Genomic DNA, 17,565 nt, shown 5'->3' on the forward strand with positions numbered 1-17,565 from the left:
TCGGCCTGGAGAGAGGGTCTTTGTGGGCTCCGCTGGGTGACATCCTGTGGGACTTGACCAGGACTCACTTAACCTTTATCCTGCCTGCACTTAGCTTTTGTGGCTCTGTTATAAACACCAGTGGGTACAGTAAGTCAGCACTTTTATCCAACTGCCTACCTTTCTTACCTTTTCCAGCTTAATATAGGTTGACCCATATGAAATTTCCAATATTTGGACCATATTTTACTTACAGTAACAGAAAATTCACATGGATCAACCTAACACAGTTTGTTTCTCCTCCCCAATTAGTGTGGATCCCAACGCGCCGTATGTCATTTCTCAAGTGCTAATGAACACGAAGGCATGTAACGGTGGGCGGCTTGGCTCTTTTTGTGAACTCATTGCCTTGCCACGGCAGCCCTTGCCGCCCTTGAGTGGGCCATCTTCTGGGGCTTGGAGTCAGTCTTTGCAGAGTGCACTTTGGATTCTCATAGGCAGGGTTGGCCATCAGGCACACGACTATGGGGTTTTCAGCTGCCATCCTCTCTTGATGTACAGTCTGTATTAGCTGACCTCAGCCCGGTGGTTGTGGAACACAGTATGTGGGCCCGAGGTGTCCAGAGTCACAAAGCAGAATGTGCTTTTGAATCTCTCTTCCCCACTTCCAGCGGTGCGTGAAACGGAGAAAGTAGGTATAGTTCTTGATTTTCTTTGGGCGGTAGATCTGTCAATCACTTGAGGTCAGGGGGTGGGCAAATGCAGGGACCTTCTAAGATGTGTGCCGGGGAGCTTAGACTCAAGGGTTGGGGACTGAGTCAGGGCCGTATTAGTGTTCATCTACCCTTCATTCCTCCCTTCGTGTCGGGATCCCAGAGTAAGAAATTTCCAGAAGCACCAAGTAATTACTGTTGGGCTCTTAAGGTGGCTCTTTGTGGGAATACAGTTTCCTCTTATTTTTACCAAAGATACTTCTGCAACTGTGTTTTATTTTATTGCCTATGGGTTTTATCAGACACTCACCATGCTCTTACTTAGTGATTTCTTTTTGTGAGCAAAGTACCAACTCATCTAGCACTGATTCCAAATGGAGAAATTTGGGGTTTTCATGGAGACTGCAAAAATTTTCCATTGGTCTAGAGCTTTACGGGTGACAGATTAGTTGGCCCTCTAGGGTTGAAATAATCCTACTCGGCCCTGTAGGGTGGAGATCTCTAGGATGTTAAATTATGTTTGACGCTTCCGGTGAACTCTTGAGCAAGCAAGCACGGTGGTTCTCGTCTTTGCCTCAGCTTCTAAGCCATTTGGGGGCAAAAGCCCTTACAGATGCATCTACTGAAAGTAACAGCAACATGCCTGGGAGAAATGGGCAGGTATATCCAATCAAATTCTGCCAACTCCTATGTGTTGCCCCGAAAATCGCTGTTCTTCATGGGGTCCTGAGGAACTCGATGGCCTGCTTGCCCTACACTCAACCTTTATCCTGCCTGCTCTCAGCTTTTGCATTTCTGTTAGAAACTCAGATGCGTGAGTGCTTTTAATCCAGCTTACTACCTTACTTATTTTTTTCCAGCTTAAAATAGCTGTGTCTTCTTCCTCAAGGCCAAACTGAAAGGTTCTTTATTAAAATGTCCATGAGCCTGGCATTGAATATCTGGCATCAATCGATTTCACAGGACTGCATAATTTATTGCTGCTTGGTGCAGTACAAAGGAGGATGTGCATCAGTTCCTACTGTTTGGAGCTTTGATCGGCCCTCTCATTTTAAAAATAAATTCAAGGACGTTTCGTTTTAAGACAGGACGGCAAAAGCTGATAGGCAGCCTGAACGTGAGAACGCATCTATCTAGAAAGTCACTGTTCCTTCTGCCACGCTTTGGGCCATCAAGATCATTCTTTCCAAAAAATGCCATAAGCTTGCCCAGAGAAGAGCTATAAATGGGAAGAGAAAGAGGAAGGCTTTTCAGACCAGCCTTGAAGTTTCTGTCAAAAAGTTCTTGATTCACAATTTTCCGAACTCGGGGACGTCTCTCCTACTCCCTCCCTTTCTATAAGGCCGGAGGGATGGAGGTGAGGTGGTGATCCTGGGAAAGACCTTGCTGTAGTGGGGAGATCTGTTTCACCCTCACACATAGTTTTTTGCCTTTTGTTTTTAAATTATTTTATTTTTGGCTATGTTGGGTCTTCGTTGCCGCACGCGGGCTTCTTCTAGTTGCGGCGAGCGGGGGCTACTGTTCGTTGTGTGCACAGGTTTCTCATTGCAGTGGCTTCTCTTGCTGCGTAGCACGGACTCTAGGCGCACGGGCTTCAGTAGTTGCGGCTCGCGGGCTCTAGAGCGCAGATTCTGTAGTTGTGGTGCACGGGCTTAGTTGCTCCGTGGCATGTGGGATCTTCCCGGACCAGGGCTCGAAACCACGTCCCCTGCCTTGGCAGGTGGATTCTCAACCACTGCGCCACCAGGGAAGTCCGCACCCTCCCTCGTGGTTTTAAACCGTGTCCTCACTGTTGCAGTGGAGCTTGACGAATGTTCTGGATTCTGATGCCTGCCTGGATTCGCTGCTCAGAAAGACCACCTCCCCTCGCTTGCTGGTGGCCCTCCCTTTCCTTACAACCTTATTAGCAGAAGATTCGCTCAACCACACGGCTCCGGAGTTAGCTACCACAGCTCCTGTACACCTTGATCGCACCTCTCCTCTGGCCCCCTGGGGCTGCAGAGCCGGGTCCCCCTTCCCAGCACATCGTGTTTTCTAATCGGGGCATAAAAACCAGGAAGACGTCAATGTATCAGTAGTAACAGCAGCTCGTTGTCTCACTTGAGGGCACAGGTGGGACAGCTTTGTGACGTCACCCTCTTCCAAGAGCACCCCATTCACTTAGGGCTATGCCGGCCTTTTCTTGTTTTTCATCTGTTTTATGGATCAGCTCTCGACAGCACACCTTTTCTTTCCTTTCCCTACCCTTTTAGCAACCCCTACAAAAGCAGCTGAATCTAGTCATAGGTAATCACTCTCTTACATCTCTCCAAATTATGTAATTTGGAAATCTAATTTTAATCCTGAAAAGCCTATACAGTTTCAAAAAAATTTTGGCATTTATGTAGTTTCAAGGGATGAAATCTGGCAAAGGGAAGTAACCATAATGAAAATAGCTAGGTGCCGTCGGCAACCAGGAAGCTGTCTTTACCCCCTTTCTCCCCTTGGCGACGGGCAGTCACTCAGTACTAGAAGGAGTGAAGACAGGCTGGATCGATGGTCAGTCCTGTTTCGGACAAAGGTTGCACCGCTCCCTCAGGCTTCTTTTGAGGCGAACTGACATGGAGCCACAGCGGCTGCATTTGGCATCACGGCACGTGTGGTCAGATTAATTTGTTTCTAGCCTCCTTCTGCCGACTCTGTTCCCTTCACCATCACCTCTACGCAGCCTGGCCCATCTGCTGAAATGGGTGTAGCTCTGGGCTCCGCAGGGACATTTATACGTTGCCTTGTGAGCCGTCCTCCGCTGTCTAGGGAGGGGCAGGACACGCTATTCTTCCAGTCTGCAATGTGTCCTATTTTTTCTTCCTAACCTCCTCCTTCAGGGAAACACAGAGGCTGCCTCACCTGACAGAGGTTTTGGGGAAAAGCTGAAAACATTAGATTGGGGTCTTTTTGTGCCTTAGGGTGGAACTAGTTTGCTCACATCTAAGGAACCCTGCTCTGCATTGAGCTCAGCTGGCTCTCAGAGCAGAGGTGCTTGGCGTTCTCAGCATTTCTCAGGGGCCTCCCACCTCCCTGAACTTATGTAGTGTTAGCTAATAAATACCTTCAGCTTAGAACTGAGAGCTGTCGTTCAGAGCCATTTTTCCCCCCAACTTGGAATACCGTAAAATGTTAATTGCAACTTCTCTGACTGAACTTTCTTGCCAGTTTGAAATCTTAAAAATCTATTAACCTTATCCTTTCAAAAGTAAGGTTACTCTTCACCAGAGATGCTTTCCTGTGTATGTCCTTTGTTCCTTCAGTAGTCAGCTAACTTGCTTGAGGATATGTAAATGGGGAAAAAGAGGTTTACATATGCAGATGACTGTTAGGTAACCTTAGGTAATTTGTGTTACATCAAGGAACACGCTGATCTACTTTGTTTCATTGGACTATTGTCGTGAGACTTAATTCAGTATTTTGATGCTTTCCTTGGTCTGTGTTTTATAAAATGTTGTGAATTGTTTTATCATTCAAACCAATTGACATTTAATAGGTCTCATTTCGAACGTACAGACAAGTCCCTAATGTAGAAACCAGTTTGTTGTTAAGGGTCTTAGGTCAGCCCACAGAAGCCTTCTGATGTCCAACACGGCTGAACAGCAGGGCGGTGACAGCCAGATCTGGCTGGCATGGGCTGACCTAGACATTGAACCACCTATCATATTGTTGTTGTGAGAGATGCATTCCAGATAGGGGCTTGCGATCCTGATAACACATTCTTCTCCCCGTGGTGGGCACTTGCTACCTTGCAAGATGGAGGTCCAGTCTCTTCACTACAAACTAATTGTAAGGGGAGAGAGGGAGTGAGACATTTATAGGACGTTCCCTAAGTTGGGGAGTGATTAATCACATGTCAACTTTACTTTGGTATAGACTCCCTCTCAATTTAATAATATTAAAAGCCTTAAATAAAATTATGCATGCTATTCTATGTGCTTTTTTATATCAGTAAATAAGCTTATGCTTGCCAGTTTTATACACAATTAAGAGGTGTATGAAGCTGACTTTTGACAGTATTTTTGCACTGTTTCCTATCTGTTTTTATAAAGTCTTTAGCTATTTGTCCTAGTTGTGTATTATGTTCTCACTGCCCTTGTTATTGCTGTAAAATGTTTCATATGTGCCTTTACAAATGTGAGATCTTTATTCTAACCTTTTTTGTAAAAGATATCTATTGACTTCCAAATGCAATAAACTTTTTTTTTTTTTTTCCAGAGAAAACAGCTGAATCTTTTCTGTCCTATGTATGTTTGCATTAATTGAAAGCATCTTCTCTCAGGATTATTTTTCATAGGCAAACGTATCTGGGAAAATCTGCCTTTTCACTTCTTTAAAGCCCATTTATTTCTACCCACTTTTCATTCCTGTATAATTGGATCACACTGAAGAATCAGCTTGAAATTTCCAAAAGTCATCACTGCTAGGATAAAGCTGAAAGGGGTGATCGTTTGTTAGGTAAATGGAGCGAAGAACCTAGAAGTGGAGCTTACTCACAGCTGCAGTGACAACCGTTATTAAACGCCAAGTCCCCCCCCCGCAGCTGTCATTTATTCAGAGCCCAAACTGCTGGCCCAGAAAAGCCAAGCAGCAGGCTGCTACAGAAGACCCAAATCGTTGCTTTTGTCTTTCAACTTCATCAACAGCACAACTCATCTCTAGATTTAAAGGTGGCTGCCCTGCCCCATATTTTCAGTCACTCAACTGCCACAGACACACATGGTGAACCCCGAGTGATGAGGGTGGATACTTTATGTCCCTTTGAGGAGTAGCAGGACACTATAACCACTTCAGTGAGGAACCCACTTTTAGCCCTATCACTGTACAAGGAGTCATTCACCTACAGAGGTCCCGCTTGTTTCACATCATGGAAATGAGGGTACTGTAAACCACACTGGGGTGAAAGGAGATGGCAAACAAATTTCACTAGTGAAAACACATAGATTGTGCTGTACACAAGCTGACTGTGGCAACAAAACAATGATAGTTTTTAAAAGAAAAACCACATCAAGTTTGGAAAAAAAAGATGATAGGAGAGCCCAGAAAAATGGCGGAGTAGAAAGACTTTGAGCTTACCTCCTCTCACGAGCACACCAAAATCACAAGTGTATCTGCAGAACAACCATTGATGAACAAGATCAGAACATACCAGAAAAGATCTTCTACAACTAAAGACATAAATGAGGAACACAACGTGAAGGGTAGGAGGGGCAGACTCGCGATATAATCGGGTCCGATACCCGCCCGGGTGGAGTGACCCACAAATTGGAGAATAATTATACTGCAGAGGTTCTTCCACAGGAGTGAGGAGTGAGGGGAGGCCCAACATCAGGCTCCCCAGCCCAGGGGTCCTGCATTGGGAAGATGAGCCCCCAGAGCAGTTGGCTTTGAAGGTCAGTGGGGCTTAATTTCTGGAGGCCCACAGGACTGGGGGAAATAGTGACTTCACTTTGAAAGGGCACACACAAAATCTCTCGCACATTGGGACCCAGGGAAAAAGCAGTAATTTGATAGGAGCTTGGGCCAAACCTACCTGCTGGTCTTGGGGAGTCTCCTGGAGAGGCAGGGGTGGCTGTGGCTCACCCTTGGGACATAGACACTGGTGGCAGCCATAGCGAGGTGTATTCTACTGTGTGGACACTGGCGCTTGTACCATCATGGTATCCTACATCTAGCTCATTAGTGCCAAAACCCGGCCCCAGCCAACAGCCTGTAGGTGCCAGTGCTGGGATGCCTCGGGCCAAACAACTAACTGGGCAGGGGCACGGCCCCATCCATCAGTAGAGAGGCTGCCTAAAAGCTTCCTGAGGCCACAGCTACCTCTAGACATCCCTTTAGACAGGGCCCTGCCCACCGGAGGGGAAAGGCCCAGCTCCACCCACCAGTGGACAGGCACCAGCCCTGCCTAGCCTGTAGACCAGCCATGCGCTAACCTCTAAAGCAGCCTTGTCCATCAGATGGCAGACGCCAGACGTAAGAAAACCACAATCCTGCGGCCTGCAGACCAAGCCTGCCCAGAAGAAGCCAGACCCTACCCTGGGACCTGCTGGGCCCTGGCACTGCCCACTAGCAGGGCAACACAAGCTTTGGGACACCCCAGACCCCATACCTAACTGTGTCAGTAACTGGTCTCCACTTCTGCCCCACCCACCCCAAACAGCAATCTGACGCCAGCTCTAGGATCCCTGGGCCCTGCAGCCAAACTCCAGGACCCAGCCCTGCCTGCCAGCAGTCCAGCACTAAATCCAGGACATGGCTTCACCCACCAGTGGGCAGGCAACAGCCCTGGAGTCTTCTGGACCCTGACTCTGCCCACCAGTGTACCAGCACTAGCCTGGGCTGCCTAAGGTTCTGCAGCCAGCTGCCTCGCAAGCAAGCCCTGCTAACCAGCAGCCAGCAGCATCCACACAAGGCAGGGCTTGGCAACCAACCGGGCTAGGGACCAACCCAGCCTACCAGACCATCCACATAGCCAGCCCGCCCCAACAGAAGGACCCACACAGCCCTCTTAGGGGGAACCCCTAGAGTATATAGCTTAGGTGACAAGAGGGGAGTGTGCTGCTGGGACACACAGGACATCTGCTACAGAGGGCCACTTCTCCAAGGTCAAGAAACATAACTAATCTACCACATATGTAAAAATACAGATAGCAGCTTAGACAAAATGAGTTGGGAGAGGAACATGTTCTAGACAAACAACGAGATTAAAACGCCAGAAGAAGAACTAAATGAAATGGAGATAGGCAATCTACCAGAGAAAGAGGTCAGAGTAATGATCATAAAGATGATCAAAGAACTCAGGAGAAGAATGGATGCACAGAGCAAGTAGTTCCAAGTGTTTAACAAAGAATTAGAAAATATGAAGAATAACCAAACAGAGGTGAAGAATACAATAACTGAAATGAAAAATACACTGGAAGAAATCAATAGTAGACTATATGATACAGAGGAACAAATCAGTGAGTTGGAAGACAGAGTAGTGGACATCACTGCCGCTGAACAGAAAAAAAAATAATGAAGAGAAATGACATTTTAAGAGACCTCTGGGACAACATCAAGCACACTAATGTTCACATTATAGGGGTGTCCCGGAAGAAGAGAGAAAGGGCCCAAGAAAATATTTGAAGAGATAACAGCTGAAAACTTCCCTAACCTGGTAAAGGAAACAGTCACCCAAGTCCAGGAAGTGCAGCAAGTCCCATATAGGATTAACCCAGAGGAACACACACACCAAGACACACTATAATAAAAATGACAAAAATTAAAGATAAAGACAGAATATTAAAAGCAGCAAGGGAAATAACAAATAACACAGAAGGGAATCTCCATAAGGCTATCAGCTGATTTTTCAGCAGAAACTGCAGGCCAGAAGGGAGTGGCACAAGATATTTTAAATGATGAAAGGGAAAAACCTTCAACCAAGAATATGCAGCCAGGCTCTCCTTCAGATCTGATGGAGAGATCAAAAGCTTTATAGACAATGGGGCTTCCCTGGTGGCGCAGTGGTTGGGGGGTCTGCCTGCCAACGCAGTGGACATGGGTTCGTGCCCCGGTCTGGGAGGATCCCGCACGCTGCGGAGTGGCTGGGCCCATGAGCCATGGCCGCTGAGCCTGCGTGTCCAGAGCCTGTGCTCTGCAACGGGAGAGGCCGCAGAGGTGAGAGGCCTGCGTACCGCAAAAAAAAAAAAAAAAAAAAAAAAAGCTTTATAGACAAAAAGTTAAGAGAGTTCAGCACCACCAAATCACTTTTACAACAAATGTTAAAGGAACTTCTCTAGGTTAAAAAGGAAAGGCTACAACTAGAAACAAAATTATGAAATGAAAAAGCTCACCGGTAAAGGCGAACATACAGTAAAAGTAGGAAATAACCCACAAAGAAAGCTAGTAGGGAAGTTAAAAGACAAAAGTAGTAAGATCACCTAGATCCATGATAAGCAGTTAAGGGATACACAAACAATTCGATAAAAAATATGATATCAAAAACAGTAATTTTGAGGAGTGTATATATATACATATATATAGACTGTGAGACAAAAACCTCATTGTAACCACAAACCAAAATTCTATAATAGATACACACAAAAAATGAATACAAACATAACACTAAAGACAGTCATCAAACCACAAGAAGAGAAAAGAAGAAAAAAAAAGTCCTGCAAAAACAAATTCAAAACAATAACAAAATGGCCAATAAGAACATACATATAGATAATTACCTTAAATGTAAACAGACTAAATGCTCCAACCAAAAGACACAGAGTGGCTGAATGGATACAAAAACAAGATCCATACATTAGCATATGCTGCCTACAAGAGACTCACTTCAAATCTAGAGACACACACAGACTAAAAGTGAGGGGATAGAAAAAGGTATTCCATGCAAAAGAAATTGAAAGAGAGCTGGAGTAGCAAACTTATTATCAGACACAATAGACTTTAAGATAAAGACTGTTAAAAGAGACAAAGAAGGACACTACATAATGATCAAGGGATCAATCCAAGAAGTAGATATAACAATTGTAAATATATTGGGTTAGCCAAAATGTTCCATTGGGTTTTTCTGTAACATCTTATGGAAAAACCCAAATGAACATTTTGGCCAACCCAAATGCACGCAACACAGGAGCACCTAAAATATAGAAGGCAAATATGAATGGACATAAAACGAGAAATTGACAGTAACACAATAATAGTAAGGGATTTTCAACACCCCACTTATATCAATGGACAGATCTTCCAGACAGAAAATCAACAAGGAAACACAGACCTTAAATAACACATTAGACCAAATGGATTAACTGGCATGTATAGAGCACTCCATTCAAAAGTAGTAGAATACACATTCTTTTCAAGTGCACATGGAACATTCCCCAGGACAGATCACATGCTAGGCCACAAAACAAGCCTCGGTATATTTAAGAAAACTGAAATCATATCAAGCATCTTTTCTGACCCCAATGCTATGAGACTAGAAATCAGCTACAAGAAAAAAATTGAAAAGACACAAACACATGGAGGCCGAACAATATGCTACTTAAGAACTATTGGATCACTGAAGAAATAAAAAAGGATAACAAAAAATACCTAGAGACAACTGAAAATAAAAACACAATGATCCAAAATCTATGGGACACAGCAAAAGCAAAAAGCAAAAGGGAAGTTTAAAGTGATACAAATTTACCTCAGGAAACAAGAAAAATCTCAAACCACCTAACGATGCCTAAAGCAACTAGAGATAGAAGAACAAACAAAACCCAAAATTAGTAAAAGAAAAATAAATCATAAAGATCAAAGCAGAAATAAATTAAATACAGATGTAAAAAATAGAAAAAAAATGAAACAAAAATCTGGTTCTTTGAAAAGATAAATGAAAGTGATAAACCTTTAGCCAGACTCATCAAGAAAAAAGAGAAGGCCCAAATCAATGAAATCAGAAATGAAAAAGGAGAAGTTATAATCAACACCACAGAAATACAAAGGACCATAAGAGACTACTATGAGCAACTACATGGCAATAAGATGGACAAACTAGAAGAAATAGACAAATTCTTAGAAAGGTACAACACCACAAGACTGAACTAGGAAGAAATAGAAAATATGAACAGACCAATTACCAGTAATGAAATTGAATCAGTAGTTTTAAAACTCCCAACAAACAGAAGTCCGGGACCAGATGGCTTCACAGGTGAATTATACCAAACATTTAGAGAAGAATTAACACCTGTCCTTCTGAAACTATTCCAAAAAACTGTAGAGGAAGGAACACTTCCAAACTCATTCTATGAGGCCAGCATCACCCAGATACCAAAACCAAAGATATCACAAAAAAGAAAATTACAGGCCAATATCACTGAGGAACATAGATGCAAAAATCCTCAACAATATATTAGCACACTGAATCCAACAATACATCAAAAAGATCATACACCATGATCAAGTGGTATTTATTGATATCTCAGGGATGCAAGGATTTTTCAATATCCATAAGTCAATCAATGTGATATACCACATTAACAAAGTGAATAAAAACCATATGATCATCTCAATAGATGCAGAAAAAGCTTTTGATAAAATTCAACATCCATTTATGATAAAAACTCTCCAGAAAGGGGGCACAGAGGGAAACTACCTCAACATAATAAAGGCTATAAATGACAAACCCATAGCTAATATCATGCTCAATGGTGAAAAACTGAAAGCATTTCCTCTAACATCAAGAACAAGACAAAGGTGCCCACTCTTGCCACTTTTATTCAACATAGTTTTGAAGTCCCAGCCACAGCAATCAGAGAAGGAAAACAAATAAAAGGAATCCAAATTGGAAAAGAAGTAAAACTGTCACTGTCTGCAGATGACATGATACTATACATAGAAAATCCTACAGACACCACCAGAAAATTACTAGAGTTCATCAATGAATTTGGGAAAGTAGCAGGATACAAAATTAATATACAGAAATCTGCTGCATTTCTATACACTAACAATGAACTAGCAAAAACAGAATTAAGGAAATAATCCCATTTACCATCACATCAAAAATAATAAAATACCTAGGAATAAGCCTACTTAAGGAAGCAAAACACCTGTACTCTGAAAAGTATGAGATGCGGATGAATGAAATTGAAGACAACAGAAACAGATGGAAAGGTATACCATGTTCTTGGATTGGAAAAATCAATATTGTTAAAATGACCATACTACCCAAGGCAATCTACAGATTCAATGCAATCCCTATCAAATTACCAATGTCATTTTTCACAGAACTAGAACAAATAATTTTAAAATTTGTATAGAAACAAAAAAGACCGCAGATTGCCAAAACAATCTTAAGAGGAACAGAGCTCGAGGAATCATGCTCCCTGACTTTAGACTATTACTACAAAGCTACAGTAATCAAAACAGTATGGTACTGGCACAAAAAACATATAGAGATCAATGGTACATGATAGAAAGCCCAGAAATAAACCCACACACTTTTGGTCAATTAAGAGGCAAGAATATGCAATGGAGAAAGACAGTCTCTTCAATAAGTGGTGCTTGGAAAACTGGACAGCTACATGTAAGAGATGAAACTAGGACATTCTTTAACACCATATACAAAAATAAACTTAAAATGGATTAAAGACCTAAATGTAAGGCCAGATACCATAAAAATCCTAGAGGAAAACATAGGCAGAACACTCTTTTACATAAATCACAGCAATATTTTTTTGGATCATCTCCTAAAGGAAATAAAAGCAAAAATAAACAAATAGGACGTAATTAAACTTAGAAGCTTTTTATACAGTAAAGGCAACCACTGATAAAATGAAATGACAACCTACTGAATGGAAGAAAACATTTGCAAATGACCAATAAGGGATTAATATCCAACATATATAAATAGTTCATACAACTCGACGTCAAAAAAACAACCCTATTAAAAAATGGGCAGAAGAGCTGGCTTTTTTCCCAAAGGAAATGCAGACGGCCAACCGGCACATGAAAAGATGCTCAACATCACTAATCATCAGGGAAATGCAAACCAAAACTACACTGAGATATCGCCTCACACCTGTCAGAATGGCTATTACCAAAAATAACACAAATAACAAATGCTGGTGAGGATGTGGAGAAAAAGGCACCCTCGTGCACTGTTGGTAGGAATGTAAATTGCTGCATCCACTGTGGAAAACAGTATGGAGGTTTCTTAAAAAACTAAAAATAGAACTACATTCCACACCTGGGTATATATCTGAAGAAAACAAAAACTCTAATTCGAAAAGATACATGCACCCCAATGTTCATAGCAGCATTATTTACAATTGCCAAGATATGGAAGCAACCTAAGTGTCCACCAACAGATGAATGGATAAAGAATAAATATGTGGTACGTATGTATAATGGAATACTACTCAGCCATAAAAAAGAACAAAATTTTGCCATTTTCAGCAACATGGATGGACTTGGAGGGCATTAAGCTTGGTGAAATAAGTCAGACAAAAGCAAATACTGTGTGAAATCACTTATATGTGGAATTTTAAAAATACAACAAACTAATGAATATAACAACAACAACAAAAAGCAGACTCAGAGATACAGAGCACCAACTAGTGGTTACCAGTGTGGAGAGGGAACGGGGAGGGCAATATAGGGGTAGGGGATTAAGAGGTACAAACTATTAGGTATTAAATAAGCTGCAAGCACATATTGTAAAACAGGGGAAATATAGCTGACATTTTATAATAACTATAAATTGAGTAAAACGTTTAAAAACTGTGAATCACTGTATTGTATACCTACAACTTATATCATATTGTACAGCATCTACTTTAACAAAAGAAAGATGATACTAGACAAAATACCAATGAACGTGGAGAGAAGTCAAGTAGACTGGCAAGAGAATAGGTACATATGCTAATTTGTTTTGTCATTAATGGTATGAGTAAGTGGACTCGGTTTCTTTGGTTGATGAACAGAAAAAGTACTCTTACCCTATAGTTTAGACGTAAAACTAACCATGAGTAGACAGCCCTGTTTATTTCCAAATACTCTATTAGCAGGAAGCAAATTAAAAAAGAGAGAAAAGAAAACTCAAAAGAGCAAAAGATAAATATAAGAAAACCACACAAATATGCAATAAAATGACAAAAACAGGATCAAACTCACCAATTTCATGTGATTTTACTTTTTATTATCTTTAACAACAAATAGGGAAAACTTGTCAGACTTAACAGTTAAAAAATATACAGAAGAAAAGAGCTCTTTCCTAATAGCTATAGAAAACATAAAATCTAGGAATTAAGAAGAATGTGCAAAATGGGTTAAAGACCTAAATGTAAGGCCAGACACGATCAAACTCTTAGAGGAAAACATAGGCAGAACACTCTATGACATAAATCACAGCAAGATCTTTTTTGACCCACCTCCTAGAGAAATGGAAATAAAAACAAAAATAAACAAATGGGACCTAATGAAACTTAAAAGCTTTTGCACAGCAAAGGATACCATAAACAAGACCAAAAGACAACCCTCAGAATGGGAGAAAATATTTGCAAATGAAGCAACTGACAAAGGATTAATCTCCAAAATTTATAAGCAACTCATGCAGCTCAATAACAAAAAAACAAACAACCCAATCCAAAAATGGGCAGAAGAACTAAACAGACATTTCTCCAAAGAAGATATACAGATAGCCAAGAAACACATGAAAGAACGCTCAACATCATTAATCATTAGAGAAATGCAAATCAAAACTACAATGAGATATCATCTCACACTGGTCAGAATGGCCATCATCAAAAAATCTACAAACAGTAAATGCTGGAGAGGGTGTGGAGAAAAGGGAACCCTCATACACTGCTGGTGGGAATGTAAATTAATACAGCCACTATGAAGAACAGTATGGAGGTTCCTTAAATAACTACAAATAGAACTACCATACGACGCAGCAATCCCACTACTGGGCATATATACGCTGAGAAAACCATAATTCAAAAAGAGTCATCCAAATAGGAAAAGAAGAAGTAAAGCTGTCACTGTTTGCAGATGACATGATACTATACATAGAGAATACTAAGGATGCTACCAGAAAACTACTAGAACTAATCAATGAATTTGGTAAAGTAGCAGGATACAAAGTTAATGCACAGAAATCTCTGGCATTCTTATACACTAATGATGAAAAATCTGAGAATGAAATTAAGAAAACACTCCCATTTACCACTGCAACAAAAAGAATAAAATATCTAGGAATAAACCTACCTAAGGAGACAAAAGACTTGTATGCAGAAAACTGTAAGACACTGATGAAAGAAAGTAAAGATGATACAAATAGGTGGAGAAATATACCATGTTCTTGGATTGGAAGAATCAACATAGTGAAAATGACTGTATTACCCAAAGCAATCTACAGATTCAATGCAATCCCTATCAAATTACCACTGGCATTTTTTACAGAACTAGAAAAAAGAATTTCACAATTTGTATGGAAACACAAAAGACCCCGAATAGCCAAAGCAATCTTGAGAACGAAAATTGGAGCTGGAGGAAGCAGGCTCCCTGACTTCAGACTATACTACAAGCCCACAGTAATCAGGACAGTATGGTACTGGCACAAAAACAGAAATATAGATCAATGGAACAGGATAGAAAGTCCAGAGATAAACCCACACATATATGGTAACCTTATCTTTGATAAAGGAGGCAAGAATATACATTGGAGAAAAGACAGCCTCTTCAATAAGTGGTGCTGGGAAAACTGGACAGCTACCTGTAGAAGTATGAAATTAGAACACTCCCTAACACCATACACAAAAATAAACTCAAAATGGGTTAAAGACCTAAATGTAAGGCCAGACACTATCAAACTCTTAGAGGAAAACATAGGCAGAACACTCTATGACATCAATCACAGTAAGATCCTTTTTGACCCATCTCCTAGAGAAATGGAAATAAAAACAAAAATAAACAAATGGGATCTAATGAAACTTAAAAGCTTTTGCACAGCAAAGGATACCATAAACAAGACCAAAAGACAACCCTCAGAATGGGAGAAAATATTTGCAAATGAAGCAACTGACAAAGGATTAATCTCCAAAATTTATAAGCAACTCATGCAGCTCAATAACAAAAAGACAAACAATCCAATCCAAAAATGGGCAGAAGAACTAAATAGACATTTCTCCAAAGAAGATATACAGATAGCCAACAAACACATGAAAGAATGCTCAACATCATTAATCATTAGAGAAATGCAAATCAAAACTACAATGAGATATCATCTCACACCAGCCAGATTGGCCATCATCAAAAACTCTAGAAACAATAAATGCTGGAGAGGGTGTGGAGAAAAGGGAACACTCTTGCATTGTTGGTGGGAATGTAAAATGATACAGCCACTATGGAGAACAGTATGGAGGTTCCTTAAAAAACTACAAATAGAACTACCATATGACCCAGCAATCCCACTACTGGGCATATACCCTTAGAAAACCATAATCCAAAAAGAGTCATGTACCAAAATGTTTATTGCAGCTCTATTTACGATAGCCAGGACATGGAAGCAACCTAAGTGTCCATCAACAGATGAATGGATAAGGAAGATGTGGCACATATATACAATGGAATATTACTCAGCCATAAAAAGAAATGAAACTTAGTTATTTGTAATGAGGTGGATAAACCTGGAATCTGTCATACAGAGTGAAGTAAGTCAGAAGGATAAAAACAAATACCGTGGGCTTCCCTGGTGGCGCAGTGGTTGAGAATCCGCCTGCCGATGCAGGGGATACGGGTTCGCGCCCCGGTCCGGGAAGATCCCACATGCCGCGGAGCGGCTGGGCCCGTGAGCCATGGCCGCTGGGCCTGCGCATCCGGAGCCTGTGCCCCGCAACGGGAGAGGCCACAACAGTGAGAGGCCAAAAAAAAAAAAAAAAAACAAACAAATACCGTATGCTAACACATATATATGGAATCTAAAAAAAAAAAAATGTCATGAAGAGATTAGTGGTAGGATGGGAATAAAACACAGACCTACTAGAGCATGGACTTGAGGATATGGGGAGGGGGAAGGGTAAGCTGTGACGATGTGAGAGAGTGGCAGGGACATATACACACTACCAAATGTAAATTACATAGCTAGTGGGAAGCTGCAGCATAGCACAGGGAGTTCCCCTCTGTGCTTTGTGACCACCTAGGGGGTGGGATTAGGGAGGGTGGGAGGGAGGGTGACACAAGAGGGAAGAGTTATGGGAACATATGTATATGTATAACTGATTCACTTTGTTGTAAAGGAGAAACTAACACACTATTGTAAAACAGTTATACTCAAATAAAGATGTTAAAAAAAAAAAAAAAAAAGAGTCATGTACCAAAATGTTCATTGCAGCTCTATTTACAATAGCCAGGACATGGAAGCAACCTAAGTGTCCATCAACAGATGAATGGATAAAGAAGATGTGGCACATATATACAATGGAATATTACTCAGCCATAAAAAGAAATGAAACTGAGTTATTTGTAGTGAGGTGGATGGACCTGGAGTCTGTCATACAGAGTGAAGTAAGTCAGAGGAGAAAAACAAATACCGTATGCTAACACATATATATGGAATCTAAGAAAAAAAAATGTCATGAAGAGCCTAGAGGTAGGATGGGAATAAAACACAGACCTACCAGAGCATGGACTTGAGGATATGGGGAGGGGGAAGGGTAAGCTGTGACGAAGTGAGAGAGTGGCATGGACATATATACGCTACCAAACGTAGGGGTGGATAGCTATTGGGAAGCAGCCGCATGGCACAGGGAGATCAGCTCCGTGCTTTGTGACCACCTAGAGGGGTGGGAGGGAGGGAGACACAAGAGGGAAGAGATATGGAAACATATGTATATGTATAACTGATTCACTTTGTTGTGAAGCAGAAACTAACACACCATTGTAAAGCAATTATACTCCAATAAAGATGTTAAAAACAAAATAAAGAAGAATGTGCAGGACCTGTATAAACATAACTAAACTACTTCAGAGGCAAAATGTAGACAAACTGATTCTTGGATAGAAAGACTCATGAAGAGGTCAGTTCTCTGAGTACCAATGAGTTCAGTGCAATTCTAATAAATATTCCAGGAGTACTTTTGCTGGGAGAGTAGGAAAAGGCCATGAGAGGACTTGGCCAAGTGATTCTAAAGTACTTTGTAGGGTTAAACATGGGAGAATGGTCAGAAAAACTCCAGGGAACGCAAAAGGATTAGCCCTAGTAGATACTAAAAGTTCTTCAGTGCAATAATAATTAAAAGTACTTCTATAGTAGACGGATCAATGGAATGAGACACTGCAGAAATAAACCTAAGTCTTAGGGAAATGATAATGG

The 17,565-nt window shown here is 41.2% G+C and overlaps 1 protein-coding gene across 3 annotated transcripts in view; it reads right to left on the reverse strand.

Moving 5' to 3' along the window:
* Window positions 1-17,565, reverse strand: part of SMYD2 (SET and MYND domain containing 2) — a 93,859-nt gene that overhangs the window by 23,723 nt on the left and 52,571 nt on the right. For all 3 annotated transcript variants that reach the window (XM_067029779.1, XM_067029775.1, XM_067029770.1), the window contains exon 12: window positions 5,793-5,827. In XM_067029779.1, the coding sequence (XP_066885880.1) occupies window positions 5,816-5,827 (12 nt within the window). In that variant the 3' untranslated portion in view covers window positions 5,793-5,815. The remainder of the gene's footprint in view (window positions 1-5,792; window positions 5,828-17,565) is intronic.

The sequence above is a fragment of the Kogia breviceps genome, chromosome 1 (assembly GCF_026419965.1).
Source record: "Kogia breviceps isolate mKogBre1 chromosome 1, mKogBre1 haplotype 1, whole genome shotgun sequence".
NCBI lineage: Eukaryota > Metazoa > Chordata > Mammalia > Artiodactyla > Physeteridae > Kogia > Kogia breviceps.